Below are 21,348 nucleotides of genomic sequence, written 5' to 3' on the forward strand. Positions count from 1 at the left end.
GTTTTTGTACAGCGTTTAGCGACACTTTTTCAGCACAGCACTAAACACTATACAACACTCCCATTCATTTCAATGGGGCTGCTCACACATGCATTTTCGGCTCTGCGTCGCCCATTGAAAAGAATGGGCAGGGCTGCCGAAAATATGTCTCAACTTGGTACTGTGTTTTTGGCAGCGCCAAACACCCTAGCTACACTGCCTGAGAGAAAAAAAATCTATATACTCACCTAGCAGGTGCCATCAGTGTCCGGGGGCTGCTCTCTGGAGCTCCGTGCAGGCTTGTCAAGCCAGCAGAGCATCTTGCTAGTGACTGGGGTTTGAAATCCCCCGCCTCCAGCAAGGGACTGCTCTGATTGGCTGAATCGGCTGACTGACAGCCCGCTCAGCTAATCACAGCCAGCGCTGGATGCTCCAATCACAGCCATTCATCCATGAATGGCTGTGACATCAGCAGCGAGGTCACGTGGGCCAGCGGTGAAACTAAAAGCAAGCGATGAAAGAAGAGGCAAGATTCTGCACCGAAGAATCGGCGAAACTGGAAACCGGGGAAAGACAAAGGCGACGAAAGTAGAGGTATGACTGTACTTAAAGGGGTTGTCCCGCGCCGAAACGGGTTTTTTTTTTTTTCAACCCCCCCCCCGTTCGGCGCGAGACAACCCCGATGCAGGGACGTACAGACAGCTTACCGGAGCGCTTACCTTGATCCCCGCGCTCCGGTGACTTCTATACTTACCTGTGAAGATGGCCGCCGGGAACCTCTTGCTTCGTGGACCGCAGCTCTTCTGTGCGGTCCACTGCCGATTCCAGCCTCCTGATTGGCTGGAATCGGCACGTGACGGGGCGGAGCTACACGGAGCCGCTCTCTGTCACGAGCGGCTCCATAGAAGAACACAGAAGACCCGGACTGCGCAAGCGCGGCTAATTTGGCCATCGGAGGCCAAAAATTAGTCGGCTCCATGGAGACGAGGACGCTAACAACGGAGCAGGTAAGTAAAAAACTTTTTATAACTTCTGTATGGCTCATAATTAATGCACAATGTATATTACAAAGTGCATTATTATGGCCATACAGAAGTGTATAGACCCACTTGCTGCCTCGGGACAACCCCTTTAACACATGCACTTAAATCACACAGTGACATATTGATAAAAACAATAAGGCATGTCCACACGACATTTTCTGAACCAATGCCACCATAATTTGCGGATTTACATTTACAGCAGCCACAAAACTGCATACGGATTAGCTCTATTCAATTGGCTAATCCACGTATGGATAACCAAAAGTAGAATCTGCGCCAAGAAGTAAAATGGCATTTTTTTCGCACAACATGGATATAAAATCCATTCTGTATACACTCTACCACAAGTTCTCAACTACATAAATGGGACCCAGATTCGACTTCAAATCTGTATCACATTCCACCAAGTGAACACGGCCTTAAAGGGACACAACTACGTTTACTGAATTCTCATTGCTTACCAAGACCCTTCACAGTTATAGACAATTAAAATACAAAACTTTATTAAGCTTGATTAAAATAATTACTGGGATAACTAATTTATCCCCCACAGCTCACGATATTGGTCGGAGCCGGATAGGTCACTATCCGTATAGGGATATCGCTTGTATTGGCTTGCCTCGTGCAGAGTTTGTTGTGGCAACCCAAAGTCAATGGAGACGTTAGGCTGGATTTATCCAGACAGAGAGGGTTGGTGTCTGATGTCCACAACAACTCTAGTGTTTTGAAAAAAAGAAGCAAGTCAGATAGAAACTGATCCAAAAACTGGCAGTAAGGAAGCAGAGATTAAATAATACTCTGCTCAAAGGGTGTGAGGTAGCCAGACTGGAAGAGAGGTCTGTCTGGTTACTCAAACGAGTTCAACGTTCCCACAGGGGCGCAGGGTATATAATGCCTCACTGTTGGAGATGTGGGAAGATCGAACTATTGTTTTGATAAGCTGATCCCATTATTAATTGTTCAAGGTTTGACGCGTTTCTATGTCTAGTACAGACACTTCATCAGGAACCCTTAAAGCAATCACACCAATCCTTATGTTGAAGTACACAATGGGTTCAGAACAGTTGAATTTTAGGGAGAGCTGTCATTAGTGAATGCGCAGCATATCTATGCAGTACAGGCTTAGGCAACTTGCCTGACCAGCTAGTTTGTACAATGTATCAGGGTGTTAAGGACCTAGTGCTACAGCCATGGCTGCACAAAGCAGCTTGCAGCCATTAATTCACTTAGGTCACAGAGCGGCCTGTGCTACACTAGCTTAGATGAGTAGCTAGTTAAGGTTATAAGACCTGGAGGCTAACGACCTATCCCAGCAGCTGTTACTAAGTACAGAGTATCCTGTTGATTCGCAGTGCCTTCAGATGGTTGCTGCCTAATGCTACCTAACGGCTGAAGTTGTGTGCAACTGCACTGACATTGTGCAGTTTTCAATATGCCGTCACTCATCGTTGTCTTTGGTCCAGCTCTGTTCTCCATACCCCACACGGAGCGCTTGGCTGTATAACAGCCGGGCGCTCCTTGCAGAAAACAGCTGGATGCAGAAGACAAGCGGGGCGACCCAGCTTGTCTTCTGCATCCTCTTCTCAGAGCACTCGGCTGTATAACAGCCGGACGCTCCTTGCAGAAAACAGCTGGATGCAGAAGACAAGCGGAGACAGTAATTATTTTAATCAAGCTTAATAAAAGTTTTGTATTTTAATTGTCTATAACTGTGAAGGGTCTTAGTTAAATAGTCATATAGACGTTGACTGCCTCAGTGAAAAGTGCATTTCTTACCAATGATCAGAGTTGGCGACGGTGGGGTAGCTAATGAACTTGACCAGGACATCTCAGGATCTGCTTCTACACCAAGACTTTCTGATATACACCTTGAGCTTTGGTTCTTGAAAATTATAAAGATAAAGTTTGAGGTGGAGAACTTTATGCAGTCCAACATATTATCTTAAGGAGTATATTGCAACTAAAGACATGGCATTGCTCCCCAAGTCCCACCCTTCAGGTTGAGATCCAAGATGGCCAGTGACAGCAACAATAAGAAGAGTTGGTTGCGTACTAGCTCAGCAGTTTCTGTAAATCCTCAAGACTTGGAGAAGACATTCTTAAACTTCTACTCAGCCATCTTGAATGTCAACACTGGGTTATGGGATCTCTGTTTATCCAATAAGTGGGAATCCCAAAGCAGTGATCCCCCATTTAGGAAACATTTATGGCATATTCAGAGAGCAAGAAACATTTTCTGTCTGATCTTAGTTAAATATCCATGCATCTAAACACATCACACATCCTATAGCCTTTTGGTCAATGATTCCAAGTTTTAATTGAAAACACTGTGTGAGAGAAAAGCGAAGTGCAAAAGAATAAGAATATTTTTAAAATATTTTTTAAGTTTACATTCCTTAAAGGGGTTCTCCGAGAAACAGAAAAAAAAAATAGTAAAAGTACCCCAGTGCATTCAGAAGGATAAATAGATACCTGAATACCTTTACTGGTTTATAACTACTCGTTTTGTCCAGGGAACCATCACTGGGGAATGAAAATGGCTGCTAAACACAGAACTCGTCCTTCTGTGATGGGTACTGTCAGGACAGAGATCTGAGCACCTATCTACACTCTACTTGCTCCTCTGCCCATCAGTAATGATTCTTAATACAAGTAAAGGTCCATTTACACGCAACGATTATCACTCAAAATTTGCTCAAACAATGGTATATGAACGATAATCGTTGCGTGTAAACGCTACCATCATCTTCAGCTGAACAATGATTTTAAGGCAAGCTTAAAATCCACCGTTCAGCCTGAGATAACAGGGACTGCATGCTGTGTTCTGCACGGGAGTCGGAGATTACATTGTATTCTGCAGAGATTCCATGCGAGAACAATGGAGCTGTGTGCAAAACTCAGACCACATGCTGTGCTCTGCAAACAGCTCCCGGATGCCTATTTACATGCAAATGAAGCTGATATAGTGTTAATGGACATTAATGTCCATTGACACTTTATGCAAAACAATCACTAAAACTGTCAGTCTTTCAATCGTTTGAAAGATAGTCTTTGCTTGTAAATGGGGCTTAACCTCACTAACAGAGGGAAAGACAGTAGCATGTATTGTTCACTGTGGAGATAAGATCTCAGCTGTGTATGTGAGCCAAGGAACAGGGAGAGCACTGGGGAGACCGATTGCTGTGCAGAATATGTTTGCCAACAGCGTGATGACCGGCAGCAGCTCTGGTATCCACAGGTTGTTAGGTAAAAGCTCCATTTGTTCAGCTCTCTGATATAGCGGAGAGCTTATCTCAGCAGTGAAAACAATACATACTGTCCTCTTTAACATGGGTTACTAGTGCAGAGGATCATTACTGATGGGCAAGGACAGCTTAGATATGTGCGTAGCTCTCTGTCCTGATGCTACCCTGTCCTATAGGGTTCTGTATTTAGTGGCCACTTTCATTCCCCAATAAAAAAAAACCAAGCAGTTAGAAATTATTTAAAAAAAGGTATTCAGGTATCTATTTATACTATTGAATACACAGTTTTCACTATACGTTATTCTATTTCTCAGAGAACCCTTTCAAAACCTACTTATAAATCATTTTCTACAATCAATGACAAATACCGTATATACTCGAGTATTAGCCGAGTCAATAAGTTTTACCACAAAAAACTAGTAAAACTTATTGACTCGAGTATAAGCCCAGCTATACTCCAGTATATACTAGGTAAAGAAGAAATGCAATACTCACCTCCCAGACGGCGTTTGTGTCCCTGGCGCGATGGTCTGCCCAGCGGTGCGGCAAGCTGTTTCAGACTTCTCCCCGCTCTTATCTCCCTGCTCGGTTTTCAATTCCCCTGTCATCTGCTCTGTGTAAGGAAGCACTATGATTGGATCGAATGCCAGCCAATCACAGCCTGCGCCCGATAAACCAATCATAGCTATTCAGGGATGTCATTCACTGAATGGCTGTGAATAATCGAGTGTCAGCTGTGATTGGCTGGCGCTCGATCTAATCACAGCGCTTACCTATACAGCGCTGATGGCAGGGGGAATTCAAAGCTAAGCAGGGAGATGACAGCGGGAAGAATTCTCAAGCAGCTTGCCGCACCGCTGGGGAGACCATTGCACCAGGGATACAGATGCAGGCTGGGAGGTGAGTATTGCGTGTTTTTTTTTTTTTAACCTCACTCGAGTATAAGCCAAGGGGGGCTTCTTCAGCATTAAAAAATGTGCTGGAAAAACTAGGCTTATACTCGAGTATATATGGTATAAGAATTTTCCCAGAAACACATTTATTCACGGGATAATCATCAATCACTAATATCCACCTTACAGCACAACCATAGTGGGAAGTTTGCATAGAGCAGCGGTCGAGCATGCACACTGCCACTTAAAGTCTACGGGGAATGGCACATCTGTTGGCGAATCCAGTCCTCAAACTTTTCGTATTGGCTCATGGAAGAGAGTCCCAAAATGTCCAGAAGTCAAAAACAAAAAGGTTTCTCACTGGAGAAATCCAGTGTAAGCGTTAATGATGTTATATAAATGTATGTCATTGTAAAGCTCGGTTTTGCTTGAAAAAGACGCCGCAGAGCGCCGAAACACGTTGCATCCCTGTTTGTTTTAGGTCGGTCATAATAAAATACCGTATATATACTCAAGTATAAGCCAACTTTTTCAGCACCTTTTTTTATGCTGAAAAAGCCCCTTTCAGCTTCTATTCGAGTGCAGGTCCGTGCACCATTTCTTTCAATGGGGCTGCGTGCAGTGATTTTCGGGGAAGGGCTTTCAATATAAGCCCTTCCCTGAAAATCATCCCCAGTAGTGTGCGGACTCTGTGTATCGATATGCAGGATAAATCAATTGTAGCATGCTCTATTTTACAACGTATCACGAAATACTAACCCTACGCAGGCATTGCGAAGGGGCAGCGTTTCGATACGCATTCCCGCTCTGAACAGAAAGGGGAATTTGGAAAAAATATATATCACACTGCGCATGTCTGTGACGTTATTTTCCCGGGCATGTGCAGTGCCAGTCACAGTCTGTTTGCGGTCTTTGACGGCAAAGCGAAAGGGCTGCGATGCGTACAGCATTGCAGGATATTTACAGCGCCGTATGCATACGCCTGTGTACATGAGCCCTAAGGGTAGGAGGGAAAATGGACAGAGAATCTCTTCTAAGGCAATCCCTTTAAACAGAAGAGAAATGGGATACATACTTACCCAGATCATCTGTGGTGTGCACAATAAACTGCCAAAAATATCTGAAAGAAATTAAAGTATGTACACGGAGCTTAGTTTGACACTGGGCATAATATAAACCGAGTCAAAAAGAATGGTGCAAAAGTAAAGCAGAATTAGCCATACAACAGCCAAATGACATGCAAAGACAGAACAACTCTTCAAGTCTTTAATGCACCTTACAGATGTTCAATGGGGCATCACTGGCGACGCTAGACAACCTATAAGCAAGAAAAACATCTCCAGTGCAGTGGAATCGATAGCAGAGGATATGGTGGGACGTGTCTGGGCAAAACTGGACTACCGAGTTGACATCTGGCGTGTCACCAATGGTGCCCACATTGAAGGTGCATTAAAAACGCGAAGAGTCGTTCTATCTTTTCATGTCATTCTGGCTGTTTTAGGTCAATTCATGTATGAACAAATCAGCTTCACTTTTGCACTATTCTTTTTTTGAATCACCCTGTATTAGCACACAGTTGAGTGGTATTGCAGAATACACTGCAGTACCTACTGCAGCGATCCACCAACTGTAATATGAAAAAAAACTGTGGAGTTTGTAAATATGTCCCAAGATACGCAAGTAGTAATGTATTCCCCTCTTAGTAAATGTCAGAAAGGGTTATAGATAAATAAATGAAATAGGTTTTCCAGGATTGAACCATTGATGCTCTATCCTCAGGTAAGCTAGGCATTTTGCAGCAGCCCGGAATGGTATTACAGGCAAAGTAGTATCATTCAATTAAATTGGCACTGTGCCTGCAATTCCATTCTGCCATCTACAGTGTACAGAGAGGTAGGTGTGCTTCTGGCGCAGAGCAGCTCCATCCCATGGTTCACTGGCCGGTGAATAGCTGATCATGGTGGTCCCAGGTAGTAGACAGTTAATCAACTACTGATGACCTATCCTGGGCACAGGTCAACAATACCTCAATCCTCTAAAACCCCTTTAGCCTAAGTGTCATTTTTTAATGCAATGACTTCATTTATAAATGTGCCCCACTGTGGGGGGGGGGGGGGGGGGGGGTGCCATGATAAACACATTTACTTACCAAACTGTCTATCTTGCTGTGGTGTTTTTTGCAGGCATTTTTTATCCTGAACAGGAGTCTTATACAACTGTTTTGGGAAAGCAGGGCTGAAATCATAAGTAAGAGTATAGTAAGAGCAAAGAATGCTAGATATCACAGAATGGTAGAGTTGGGAGGGACCTCCAGGGTCATCGGGTCCAACCCCCTGCTCAATGCAGGATTGCTAAATCATCCCAGACAGATGTCTGTCCAGCCTTTGTTTGAACACTTCCATTGAAGGAGAACTCACCACCTCCCATGGTAACCTGTTCCACTCATTGATCACCCTCACTGTCTAATATCTAATTTGTGTCTCCTACCTTTCAGTTTCATCCCATTGCTTCTAATCTTTCCTTGTGCAAATGAGAATTCTCTTTTTCCCCCATTTACGGCGGGGCAAGAGTGAAGGGCTGCATACATCATGGGTAGCTGCAGCAGTCATGTATTTGTCATAGATATGAAAACCATCAGAGTCTACAATGATGGGAAGACAGACCACCACTAATTGACAGAAAAAAGCTGCCATTTTATTTATTTTCAGACAATATGATGTTTTTTTAATCATTTCAACAAAGGCCTCTGCTCTGCAGAAGGCCAAGACTCTGCAATTCCTATCTCTTACCTGCCAGATAAGTATCTACTAGAGGTGCCAAAGACTTCATTAGCCGATTCCGAATTGTCGGGACTCTGTTGCGTCTTGTCAACATTTCTATAATTTTCTAGAGAAAAAAAAAAATCATATATTTAAATAGCTTTAACTTTCAAAAGCCAAAAATAGGAGAGGCTGTGAAATACAGGATTACTGCAAATTATCTTCCCGATTTGAAGCCCTCATAACTCCCGTTTATTGATCCTCGATACATAAATTAGATATCAATAGAAATTGAAACTCAAAGTTTCATTTAGCAAAACTGTCTGGCAATAAGATGTCCTTGTTGCCCATAGCAACCAATTATTCTTTCAGCTTTCATTGTACCTCAGCAGCTTAAGAAATGAAAGCTGTGCTGTGATTGGCTGCTACAGGCAACAGGGACACCTTACTGTTAGACAGTTTTGAAAGATGAGGGCCAAAAAGTTTTATTCTACTTTAGTTGTTGCTAGGGGTACATGACATAAACCGTCTGCCACCGACCACAGGAGGGCGTTTTGTCCCCTTAATTTTCACGTCTACCCGTCTGTTATTAATGTGCAACATCATTTTCAATCCAAAAAATAGGTGATGATGCAACGCATTTCGGGGCGCTCAATAAGCCCGTTTATGATAGACACCTTAATGAGTGCCGAAACGCGTTGCATCATCATTACCTATTTTTTGGATTAAAACTCTTTGCCACCACCTTGATGGACTCCTTGTGCATTAAGCTGTGCTTTATTCAAAAGAAGGAGGGGGTGGGGGTATTCCCTTTGGGCTGTATATACCCCTTCCTCTACCAATGTAGCTTACAAGTTTTCTTACTTTTTACACCAACTCTGATGAGCGCAGTTATTTTTTCTCCTACTCATCACAGAAGCCATTGCATCGGTTAGTTGTGATATGCTACATGTATGGCTGGAACTTGACTACAGGCGTGATATATGTCCAGTGACAAAGGGGGGGGGGGGGGGTCACACTGAATCCTGCTGATGTGGAAAACATTTTTTAATGTTGTGCAACAAAAATTTTTGAGCTTCAGTTTCCGCCGATATCAAATGTATGTTTCTGAGTGTCATTAAACGGGAGTTTTGAGTGTTTCAAAGATCATTTGTAATAACCCTGTATTTATATATAGGTGATATATATATATATATATATATATAATATGATTTCTTGTATTCCGTAAACCTGCTTGCTGCTCTGCTATACAGGATAAAATATAGGCTGGACAAAACCTGCATCCATCTGTCTGTGCCCATAAGGGCTCATTCACACCAACGTACTAAACACTGTGCGGAGTTTATATGCAATGTCGCTAAGCAACAGAGCGAGATGTAAATAAAAAAATGAAACCAGGAAAACTGCGCGTGGGGACACCATCCGCTGCAGTGTAATATACATCAGTGGTGGAACCTCCCGTCCAAGGCTCCATCACAGATCTGGACCAAAAATTTTTCTTTGGTCCAAAAGTCCGGCAACTGGATGGAAAGTGAGTGGACCCCATTATAGTCAATGGGGTCCATCCGGTACTGTTAGTTTCATCTAGAGACTGAGCTGATTGGCTCTATCCTGCTCCCTGAACAGAGCAGGAAAATAGAATCCCCATCGCATATGTGAAACCACCCTAATAGAGGGAAAGCATCTGGGCAGAACTGGACTACCGACTTGCCATCTGCCGTGCCACCAACGACGCCCAAACATCTACAAGGTGCATTATAAACCTGGGGTTCTTCTATCTCTTCTGTCACTCTGGCTGCTGTACGAAGAGATCAGCTTTACTTATGCGCCATTCTTTTTGTATCACAATGTAGTATAATCCCCCTCTGCCATATCCTACCGTCAGCTCCATGAGCCTTCTGTGACCACATGACGTATATTTACGTCATGTGGTCAAGAAGTGATTCAACGTACCTACTGCCCCCCATCGGACGCTCTTACCCGCTGTCACTCCACTTTTATTATTGTCTTTTTTTGGCGACAGGAACAGGGGGAAGAATAAGCTCTGCTCCTTGAAGATAGCCGGTGTGGATTCTAACTGGCTGTAGTGACAGGGCTTCTGCCGCGGGGTCTTGAAGAGGTTGTCGTCCTGCCGCCCTCCACTCCTGACCTCCTCCTGTAGGCTGGGAGGGATCCGTGCGGCCTCTCTGCTCAGATCCTCAAACCAGTTTACGTTTATCTGCCCCAAATCTGTAAGGAAGAGCTCCAAATTAAAAAAATGTTAAAAACACAACAATTAGAAATAAAAATAAAGTGTAGCTGTGTAATCCTGCCCCGCGAACATGACACGTAGCGTGCGTCCCACAAGACGGGGACCCTGCGCACTTTCCACTGCAGATTTACGTGCAGAAAGCGTCCTGCACATAACCGTAAGAGCCGCGGTGTGAATGTCAAATCATTAAGTACACTAACCATAACCACAAATTGTGCCCGCAACACGTGGGCACCACTGCCAATTGACAGCACATAGATACCAGTCCATGTGCTACCAGACATACACTGGCATGTACGATTTCTCAATTCGTAAATTAAAGGGGCCCTTCTACGCTCTGGTCAGATGCCTCCAGGGCACCGGAGATATTGAGGACGACCCTAGTCTTATTCTGAGAGGTGCTGCTCTCTTCAGGGTCGCTATGCCCCCTTATTATCAGGTTTTCACTACAAAGTCCCCGCTATACCTAGAAGAGCAGATACGGTATAACTGCTCGTAACATGTGCGCCCTTGCATGGGACTTCTCACTGGAGGGCGCAGGCAAGCTGCCACATCAGTCTGCCATAAAGCAATCATATTAATATGGTGGATTCTGCATTCTGGACATAAGCAGCACGGCCATCCTGCAGGGGGCGCTGCGTGGCGTATAAACAAGCATGCTGCTGCACTATCATACTAAGCACCTGAGGGACTGCAGTGCGCCCGGAACAGCTGGAGGAAGACAGATGTGGCGGGCTGTACGGAGGCGTCCATGTCTGGCTGCAGGCAGTCACAGCCGCCGGCTCAGCAGTACAGGCAGAGCCGTACAAACACAACTCCAACTTCCCGCTGAAGTCGTACGAGCCCACAGCCGCAGGGCAGGCAGCCAATCACAGGACAGCTCTTAGGACGCCCCGCCCATTTTCAGTATGAAAGGAGAATTGTCATTGGCTGAGGAGTAGCGAAGCTCTCCAGTGGAGCTATTCTAGAACTACATTTCCCACAATGCAGTTCCAGAATGGGCTGTGTTGGAGGAGATATCAGGAATGCAGCTGTATGTGAGAGCACAGACGCAAGGGGGAGCCGAGGAGGCTGTGTAGTCGGGGCTCACTGGGCACACTGCCTGCTAGTCATGTCTCTGGGATGGAGTTTGAAGCAAAATAAAAACGTAACATTTTTGTGACCTAAAATAGTAAATGTCTGATAGGGCGCCACATCAATGTATTAATTGTATGACTGGGAAGGTGAAAGTGCAAGAGCGCATGTAATGTACAGTAAGTGGACACTATTAGAGACCCCCATCTACTGGGAGTTGTGTGTTGGCCCTCCATTGGTCTTCAGAACCGCAGATATTCATCATGGCATCCATCTGCAGGCGTCAGAGGACCCGGGTGTGCCAAGAACAGTCCCCACGGTGTTAGGCCGGTCTCACACCTGCGTTGGATCCTGCGGTCAGAAGTTCCGACTCAAGACACCAGAAGAAAAAGTGCTGCGTGCGGTGTTTTTTCTTCCGTCCAGAAGGGGGCAGCTGAGCGGATAGTGAATGGACCCCATTGTAGTCAATGAGGTCCGTCCGGCACTGTTCGGTTCTGTCCGGAGACAGAGTGGTTAATTGACTGTGCACTGCCTATTCCTCAAAACAATTCTTGACCTCCTCCTCTGACCCCTTTTGTCGATAATATCTCCTTTTTCTGTACTGTGAGAGCACCAGGCGTCGCACATGCACAGTACAGATAAAGCCGCGCAGTCGCTAGGTGATGACGCGGATAACGCGACCCTTCTGCAGAGCTCACTGCGGAATGGCCAACTTACATTGACTTCAATGGAAGCCGTCGGTGCGGAAAACCGCACAGAATGGAGCATGCTGTGATTTTTCTGCTACAAGCGGAAATTTCCGCTCATAATCAGGAAGCACTTGGTCTCCATAGGAGGATATGGGCGGTATTGGCTGCAGAATCTGGGCATAGCCACTGACCCCCGAATTCCGCAAATCAAATCCACCCGTGTGCAGGAGCCCTAAGGAAGTAAGAACATGGCCAGACCACTCCCAACTGCAGCCGATGGCGCCATAATTTTGCTTGTAATTTATGAAGCCATAGGTTGGCTGAGTGGCCAGCTGCGCCGTGTGTTTCCACCTTTAACCCCTTCATGACATGGCCGATTTTGGGCTTAAGGACGATTTTTCGCGGATTTTAATCTCCATTTTTCAAAAGTCATAACTTTTTTATTTTTCCGTTGACGCGGCCGTATGAGGGCTTGTTTTTTGTGTGGCGAAGTGTAGTTTTTATCACTGCCATTTTTGGATACATAGGCTATATTGTAAAACTTTTATAATTTTTTTTATGATCGCAGGGACATGAGGGCTGAAAATAAGAATAAACTTACCCGCAGGGGTCCGTGCAGATCTTCTCTTCTTTATGGCCGGATCTTCTTTCTTCAGTCGGCGGATGTGCTCGGCGCATGCATGCGCCGGGCCGAAGAAAGAAGATCCGGCCACAAAGAAGAGAAGATCTGCACGGTCCGCTGCGGGTAAGTTTATTCTTATTTTAGGTCTCTTGCGGATCCGGACGGCTTCCATAGGCTTCAATAGAAGCCCGCGGGAGACCCGCACGAAAATGGAGCATGTCACTTTTTTTTCATGCTCCATATTTTGTTTTATTCCCTTTTATTGACCATCCGCGGGTATTTATCTACCCGCAGGTGGTCAATGCATCCCTATGGGGTGCGGATCCGCGTGCGGGAGAAGAGTTAAAATCCGCTGCGGATTTTAATTCTTCTTTTCCCCGTGGACATGAGGCCTAAAGCCCATGGACGGATTTCTGCCGCGTTCTCCGTGGCGGAATGACGCAGCTATAAGGTTTTATTGAATGGCTTCTCTGCCTGTCAGTGCTCACATACGTGTCTGCTGCGGATTTCCGCTCCGGGAAAAGAAATCGCGGCATGATCTATTTCACCACGTTTTTCCGCAGTGGGAGGTCTCCGTTAATATAGTATTAATGGAGACCGTGGAAAAAACGTGCGTTTTCTGCGATCACCAGCGAGGACTTTTTGTTTACCACCACAAAACTCCTGTGGCGTAAATCCGCGGGCGTATTCCGCTCTGTCCGTGGGCATGAGCCCTAAAAGACATCGCATGGCACTCACAGTGTGATGTGTATGTGAGTGCGATGTTTCCCATTGAAGTGAGGGAGATGGCTGTAGGCGCAACTACGCTCGCTGCTATGGCGTTTAGTTGCACATGAACCGTTTTTTTTTTTCTTCTCGGGCCATTCAAACTCTGTGCCATTATGCGCAAGTTTGCAATAAAAAGCGGGAAGATACGTTGTGCCCTACTTGTCCCGCATGTAGTTAATACTATACATAGGGCAAGGCCTAGCTGTACTATTAACCGGCGAGAATACCGTAATTATAATCATGGCTCCTTGACGGGACGAAATCCCGCCCGCGTGAAGAATCCCTCGCTGGGAAACAATTGCGACTCTTTCGCACGTGTAAGCGGCACAATCTCACTGAAAGTGTTCTATTTTTAATCAAAAAACGCCTCGCATCACCGTGAAAATCACACGTTGGCGAGCGTGATATCTGCCTAATACCGCTCTCACCCATGTGAATGTAGCCTCAATGGGACAATGCGTCTTCTTTGAAGAAACGGCTTCTTCGCATGGGCGTGATTTTGCCCCGTTATGCGGCCGCGATAATCATAGTGGGACGAAATGAAACCATTGAAATCACTCTGTGGATTCTCGTACGAGCAAGAAAAGCTGGGACTATATATGGTGCAGGACCGATCGTCCTGCTGTTTTTTTCAAACTCGGGCGCAGCAGTGCGGAGTTTGAAAGGTCTGAGAATTAAAAACAAACAGGCCACGTCCGCTCCGCAGCGGCGAGGTAGTCGTGCGTGCGACCGTCAGTTTTTGCCCTCAAGAATTGACGTCAATTTTATTTTTTATTTTTTTTACACAGGGCGGATTTATCGGCGCCGCATGAATTGCGTGGTGGGTCAGCATTGCGTGTTAGAATGGAGAGTCAGCAGCAATTTGGGCCCAGTGGGGCTGCGGCGGCCATCTGCCCGGTTGCTATGGGCAACCTCCTCGCGCGCGCGGGCGGGGTCACTAGGGCTGACGAGCCGCAGCTGGGCTGATGGCGCCGGAGGATAAAGCTGCGGCGGGCCGCTCCTTCCCCTCAGATACACGGCCATGGCGGGCTTCATGTTCCCACCGTATAACAACTACCACCACAACTATGGCGGTAACTTCGGCCGAGCTCCGCAGCCCGCCGCCAGGAACAAGCAGGCGGCCTGGAAGCCGCACAAGGGCGCGGAGCCGGCCGACTACCTGGACAACGTCCAGCGGGCGCAGCTAAAAGCCATCCTGTCCCAGGTGAACCCCAACCTCACCCCGCGGCTCCGCAAAGCCAACACCAAGGAGGTCGGGGTGCAGGTGAACCCCCGTGTGGACGCCGGGGTGCAGTGCTCTCTAGGACCCCGCACACTCCGCCGACCTCTCCCGCCGCCTCCGAACAACGCGACCAGATCGGTGGCCGACCCCGTGCGATTCACCCGCCCGGTGGCTGTGTACTCTCCGGTGCCGGCCCGCAGGGTGTTCTCTCTGCCACAAGGCGGCCGCGTTCCTGCAAGAAGCCCGGCTGCCCCCGAGGACAAGGAGGGAGCGGCTGATCACAAGCCGGAGGAGTCGCCCGAGGAGGAGGAGGAACGGGAGAATGTGCAGCCGGCGCTGGAGCTCGGCACGGACCAGAAGCGATCTGCGTTCCAGGTACCCACACCGTGCGATGTCTGCCCGATGTGATTGGGAAAAAGTCTTACAACTAATCTGCAACTTCAGATCGTTGGCCTTTCTTCCCTGCATTACAAGAAGCATCCTCTTCCTGTGGGGTGATGGGAGAGGGTGTCAGCTGCCATGTTTATTGGCACAACTTGGAGGGATACAAAAACCTATTTATCTCTCACTTTTTTGATGGGTGATGTAACACTGCAGCGCTGATAACGTATGACTTCTCTGATCACCATCGGGGATAAATAGATCTTAACCCTTTAGTGACCAGCCATGTGTCTTACAGCTGTCGCTAAGGGACCGTAAGCTTGGATGGCTTAACAAAAAAATTCCCTAGCATGCACCTGGCTGCCCGATGGCTGTCCAAATAGATTACCTCTCGCACAGGAGCGGTCACTAATGGAGTGCGCCAAAGATCTCTTCTGCCCACCTCCATTCAGAGTAAAGACCATTTTTCTCTTACACGTCACGATTGTTGGATTGTGCCGTGTGAAAGATCGGTAAATCCCTGATCAGATCTTTCATCGCCAGGCTGCCCCGGCATCTGTCAGTGTAAACAGAACACCTGTGAATGAAGGTGACGGGATGGGGGGGGGGGGGGGGGCGCAGAATAATCTGTTCGCTCCGCCTCTATTCACTGACAGCTGGCCAGTCAGCAGGTGATGAGTCCACCACGCCAGCCAGCTGTCTGATGACTCGGTCTTGGCAAGCCCACAGTACTGTTATGGAGCGGTTAGGGCAGTCTTAACCAGCTGGGCATGGCTTGGGTCTTGTGCCCCCTCAATATCCCCAAAGCTGCCAGTAATATACAGGTCACTGGTGGTTATAGACTAGTAAGAATCGGGTCCGTCACACAGTTGGCTGAATTTGTGGAAACCAACTTCAGTGTTGCCTAGACTTGGGGGTTCTTCACTAGCCCCTTTGAATTGTAACTTGCCAGGGTGATGCCACTTCAGTGATCCACCACTTGGATAGCCTGGCACTGTTCGTGAAAAATAGGCTTCTCCTTGCTGTGGCTCATCTAGAATAGGCTGGGGGTGAGTCGGCTTGAAGACCACCTCTAGGACCAGGCCTTTACCTCCCCTCCTTTCTCCCTTGTTGTTGGGGTCCCCCAGGGCTCGGACCTCGGCCCCCTCTTCTCCATCTACACAGCCCCCGTTGGACAAACCAGGAGATTTGGTTCTCAGTATCTCTATACTGACACCCAGTTATATACCTCTTCCCGTGACATCTCTGCACCTTTCCTACAGAACATCACCGACTGTCTGTCCGCTGTCTCTAACACTATGTCCTCTCTACCTAAAACTGACCTGCTGGTATTTCCACCCTCCACTAACCGACCTCCTCCTGACATCTCCATCTCAGTGTGTGGCGCCACCATAACTCCTAGACAACATGCCCGCTGCCTCTGGGTCATATTCGACTCTGATCTTCTACCCCCTACATCCAATCTCTGGCCCGAACATGTCAGCTGCACCTCAAGAACATCGCAAGAATCCACCCTTTCCTCACCATGGACATGCTAAAAACGCTCACAGTTGCCCTCATCCACTCTCGGCTCGATTATTGCAACTCTCTGCTGATCGGTCTCCCCCGTGCCGGACTCTCCTCTCTCCAGTCCATCCTAAATGCAGCAGCCAGGCTCACCTTCATGTCCAGCTGCTACTCGGACGCCTCTGACCAGTGCCGCTCGCTGCCCGTCAAATACAGGATTCACTCTAAACTCACTACCTGCATCCATAAAGCCCTCCGCAGCGCTGCCCTACATTTACTCCCTAATCTCATTCCAGCACCCAGCCAGAGTCCTCCACTCTAACGAAATCAGAATAAGCACCCCCTTTTACCTGAACCTCTCTCCTGCCTTCAAGACTTCTCCAGAGCAGCACCAGTCCTCAAACGCACTGCCCCAAACTATCTGAAGTCCCTGACTCGGAAAACTTCAGGCATGCTCTACTAACGCACCTCTTCAGGGAGGCATACCATATCTCCTAAACCAAACCCCTCTGTACTCTGCCTGATAACATGCTCCCTGACCTACTGACTGCAATCCCTGCTAGCTGTAACCAACTGCCCCCTGCAGTCATACAGATTCAGCCACTATACGCCTGACCACTGTCTGTGTATAGCATCTTTCCCCCCTGACAACCTATGCAGGTGTATCTGGAAGGTACGGCTGGCTGAAGCAGGAATGGTGTCTGACTAATCCCATGTATGTTAAACTTGATGTTTCAGTTCTTGGAGCAGAAGTACGGCTACTTCCACTGCAAAGACTGCAAAACCCGATGGGAGAGCGCATATGTGTGGTGTATTTCTGGAAGCAACAAGGTAAGGCCATCATCCATATCTCAGATTAGAATATGGTTTCAGTAGGGCTATTCATCCACTCTTTAGGGCTCTTGCACATTGGCGATAGATTTTCTTGCGATGTATGAAAACGCATGATGATGAAACCAATGGCTTCATTATCATTTGTGATGTTTTCACTGAAGCTAAGTTGCAACAGTTATGCCAATTTGTTCCAGTTCTGCAGTGCCTTTTACTTAGTAAATCTCTTAACTTTTCTTTTTTACAGGTCTATTTTAAACAACTTTGTCGCAAGTGCCAAAAAGGATTCAACCCTTATAGAGTCGAAGCAATTCAATGCCAGGTAAGTGCCTACTATGAAAAGTTAGTCTAGATGTCATTGTCTCTAATCACAAGCTATACCAATCCCACTAGCACTGGTCACTGGTACTGGTGCAATATGTCTCCACCAGAACTAGGGGTGGAGACATGGGTTGCCCACAATCAGTGATAAAAAAGGCAGTTCATGGCCACAGTTGTGGAGTACAGATGCAGCACTTGGTGCAGAAGCACCATCACCACCGTAGCACCCATGGTGCTGGAGGAGTGGCTTCCCTACAAGCCACCAGTGCTCCCACTGCTCAGCACGGAGGAGGCAAGGCACCAGCGCTCTTACACCATGGCAGGACGGAGGAGGCAGCTGAGCAGGGTCCGGAGGAGTAGCTTTCTTACTATGGAGGAGCGGCGTCCCTACTAGCCACTCCACAGCTTGTCGGGAGGGAGAAACTAGCACAGCGGCGCATGGAGGACTGGCTTCAAGGACTGAGCTGAGCAGGGAGGCCACAGGAGTGGAGAGCCAGGGACATTCACCACAGCTTGTCGGAGCAGCGGCTTCACAAGGTTTGAAGCAGAACACAGCACCACCAGCCAATGCACATATGGGGGTGTTGTGTGGGCATTCCCTGTCGCTGATCCAGGCGAACCCAGGTCTCTACTCCAAGTTCTGGTGGAGACAAACTGCACCAGTACCTTGGTCGCCTTCACTCTGGGCCCAGAATATACTTGTGCACAAGGTACGTACATAATGGTTATCAGCTTCACTGCTCCATAACTTATCCCCTGTATCACCTTTCTACAGGACAGGGATTGTACAAGGGTTAACTCTGGTGGGGGTCCACATGAATGAAGCCATGTTCAAGCCTCACTTAGAGGTTTAAGGTGATACAATTGCTTGGTAGGACGCTGTACAAATGTGTCTGCATAGAACACTTGATAGCTCATGCAATTTATTTCTTATTTAATTCTTTTAATACATTAGGTCTGCTCAAAGACTCGCTGCTCCTGTCCACAAAAGAAAAGGCATATAGACCTGAAGAGACCCCACCGTCAGGAATTGTGTGGGCGCTGCAAAAATAAAAAGCTCTCGTGTGACAACACTTACAGCTTCAAGTACATTGTCTGATGAAGACGGCTTGATCTGCTCGACCCACAATCTGCTCAGTGCATGTGGCACTTTGTTGGATTGGCACTGAATCACGGCTATTGACCTGGCATTGGAAATCAGACTAAAGAGTTTTCTGTTTTTGTATCTGTCTTGTAGAATGGTGCTATTTATACATTGTAAATAAAGTTGACTTAAAAATGTGTATAAACTAGCACTTGCAAAAAGTTGTCTTCACTGGGTATGTATTCTGTAAGCTGCTCTACAGAATTAAAGGGGGAGCAGTTGGTTCTCATATTGCGCATAAGCCCTTGAACTGTAATTGGTCATATTACAGGGACTTGGCATATATAGGCTTAACTGCCAGATAGAGTTCTTCCTTTAGCCCCCCCTTCACATGGGCCTATTTGTGCATGCAAAATTTACAGTTTGCAGTGAGTAGAACCATCTGATTTCAATGTGTTCATTCACATGTGCATTTCAGTCACATAGAGCAGCATGCTTTATTTTCCTGCACACCCCAATTCCCCATAGAAGTCAATGGATGTACTAATGCGAATAAAATACACTGGGAGATGCCTAAGGCCGCCTGCAGACGAGCGGGTCGGATCCGGCAGCGAGAAATCTCGCCGCGCGATCCGACCCCAGAGCCTGCAGGGGCGAGCGCGTACTCACCCGCGCCTGGCGGCCCGGGCTCTTTGATGTGCCGGCTGCCGCGCAGCCGGCGCATGCGCAGACCGGAGCCGGCGGCCAGGTGAGTGCGTGCTCCGCACAAAATTAGAACATGCCGCGGTTTGTTTGCCGCGCGAGATTTCGCGCGGCCAAACCGCGGCCGTCTGCATAGGAGTGCGTATTGTAATGCACTCCTATGCAGACTTTCAGCGGCGGAAATCCCGCGGGAAATCCCGCGGCGGGATTTCCGCTCGTCTGCAGGCGGCCTAAAACGCTTTGAAATAGTGCAGGAAAACACATCTGGAACTTATTAGACTAATTGGCCACTTCAGTTGGTACATCAGTTTGTCATGTGCAAATGAGCATGCTTTGCAGGTGCAAAAAGTACACTGAAATATGCAGATGTGTATGCAAATCACTCACTCTGCAAATACACAGGTGTGCACAAATGAGCATGTGCTCGTGTGAAAGGATCTTGTATGGAGATCCTTCTATGGCAGCATACCTCAGTAATATGTGGCCTTCTGGGGTTCCCATTGCCTAACAGTACAGAAGCACAGGGCAAAAACTTCTATATGGAGTGACTTACTCCACTAGACAAGCACCAATGCAAATGATAAGCTCTAGTCTACCCAGCCTCTACACGGGTCTTTTGGACTATACAGTGTGAACAACTCATGCACTTGTTCATCTCACAGAGAATTGTAGTTGGCACCACAGCCTGCGTCACATGTAGCCTACAACGGTTGGGCTGAGCAAAAGATGCAATCAGCATCATTGATGGCACCTCTGTACTGAACAACAGTTGGACAAATGAGAATTTGTACAACAGTTTGTGCCAGATTAATAAGGCCTCATGTCCAGGGGCGGATTTGACTTGCGGAATCGGCAAATCAAGCCGCCCATAGGGATACATGGGCATCCGCAAACTAAAGCATTCTGACTTGATTTGTGGGCCTTTCAGTCTGAAACAAATCCCAGCATGCTCCATCTTTCTGCAGATGCTGCAGTGGCGGCTTCCATTTACTTAAATAGAAGCCATCTAATCTGCGGCACACCCGCAGCTGACCCTGCAGACGTGCTGTGGAGCTGCAGGAAAGCAGAATTTTTTTATTTTTTTTTTTAAATGTGCGGTGCGTCAGTCAGCATCAGCCGTGCAGAAGAAAACTGATCCAACTGGGACAAACAACCTGCACCGCATCCGGACAGGAAAGAAAATGCCTGCGGCCACAGGCAGGATAGCATCCTGCTGCGGGCGGAATCCAACCCATCCATGGACATGAGGGCTAACGGGTGTAAAAGGGTCTCTAAATTCTGTACTAAGCTGAAGGCCTCAGTACAACAGTGTACCCATAAACTGCCATGGGTGTAGTTATGGCTAAAAAGCTTGGATTTTTCTTGGCACATGGAGAAGAGTGGTGCTTTTTTTTTTTTTCCAAGGGGAGCAAACAAATCTCGCACCTTTTTAAAATTGTCAATAGCCTGGTCCAATACATCCCAGTTGGTGTGGACAGGATTTGCACCCCTTTTCCACTAGCTATACAAAGCTGTCTGGAAAGAAGTTGGCTATGTTTTTGAAATCAAACTAACAACCACTAGTCAGTTAGTAGGTACGGTTTCCCTGAAAATAAGACCTAGAAGTTTTGCTGAAGTGCTAAATATAAGGCCTCCCCCAAAAGTAAGACCTAGTTCTGTCCTTGTGAACTCCCCCTGGTGGCCGGATGGATATAGTGGAGCTATGTTTGTACAGTGTGGGTGCAGGATGGCTGTAGTAGAGCTGTATGTGTAATCTGCTGTGTGCATTCTTTTGATGGGTTCTTTTAGAGATGGTACTTTTTTGGTTTGTTTATAGAAGAATTGCTCAATCTCTGCAGTATGGCTGCCAATACATTGGACAGCATAGTCCGTGGACATGATCACTGTCACTTTTCTACGCATTTCCTAACTCACCCAAAATGTAAAAAATTGACTCCCAACACCTTTCTTTTTGGGTACATTACTCAGTTATGGCTCT

The 21,348-nt window shown here is 47.1% G+C and overlaps 2 protein-coding genes across 2 annotated transcripts in view; one reads left to right on the forward strand and one right to left on the reverse strand.

Moving 5' to 3' along the window:
• BRCA2 (BRCA2 DNA repair associated) overlaps window positions 1–10,984 on the reverse strand; it is a 50,869-nt gene extending 39,885 nt beyond the window's left edge. The window contains exons 1-6 of the mRNA XM_066582950.1: window positions 10,854–10,984; window positions 9,900–10,148; window positions 7,950–8,046; window positions 7,310–7,395; window positions 6,240–6,280; window positions 2,799–2,904 (exon numbers count right to left, since the gene is read on the reverse strand). Coding sequence (XP_066439047.1) covers window positions 2,799–2,904; window positions 6,240–6,280; window positions 7,310–7,395; window positions 7,950–8,046; window positions 9,900–10,148; window positions 10,854–10,923 — 649 coding nt within the window. The 5' untranslated portion in view covers window positions 10,924–10,984. The remainder of the gene's footprint in view (window positions 1–2,798; window positions 2,905–6,239; window positions 6,281–7,309; window positions 7,396–7,949; window positions 8,047–9,899; window positions 10,149–10,853) is intronic.
• A 3,351-nt stretch (window positions 10,985–14,335) lies between these two features.
• On the forward strand, window positions 14,336–18,938 carry ZAR1L (zygote arrest 1 like). The gene is made up of 4 exons (XM_066593444.1): window positions 14,336–14,920; window positions 17,171–17,263; window positions 17,511–17,585; window positions 18,540–18,938. Exons 1-4 carry the CDS (start codon window positions 14,345–14,347, stop codon window positions 18,681–18,683), a joined length of 888 nt encoding a protein of 295 aa, XP_066449541.1. The 5' UTR covers window positions 14,336–14,344; the 3' UTR covers window positions 18,684–18,938.
• Window positions 18,939–21,348: the final 2,410 nt, after the last annotated feature.

The sequence above is a fragment of the Eleutherodactylus coqui genome, chromosome 1 (assembly GCF_035609145.1).
Source record: "Eleutherodactylus coqui strain aEleCoq1 chromosome 1, aEleCoq1.hap1, whole genome shotgun sequence".
In the NCBI taxonomy this organism is placed as follows: domain Eukaryota; kingdom Metazoa; phylum Chordata; class Amphibia; order Anura; family Eleutherodactylidae; genus Eleutherodactylus; species Eleutherodactylus coqui.

What these genes read in the sequence shown, in the direction of transcription:
- ZAR1L (XM_066593444.1), top strand. Translation starts at nt 14,345, where the DNA reads ATGGCGGGCTTCATGTTCCCACCGTATAACAACTACCACCACAACTAT. An exon ending in AGAAGCGATCTGCGTTCCAG is followed by an intron (nt 14,921 to 17,170) that starts GTACCCACACCG and finishes TTGATGTTTCAG; the next exon opens with TTCTTGGAGCAGAAGTACGG. An exon ending in GTATTTCTGGAAGCAACAAG is followed by an intron (nt 17,264 to 17,510) that starts GTAAGGCCATCA and finishes TCTTTTTTACAG; the next exon opens with GTCTATTTTAAACAACTTTG.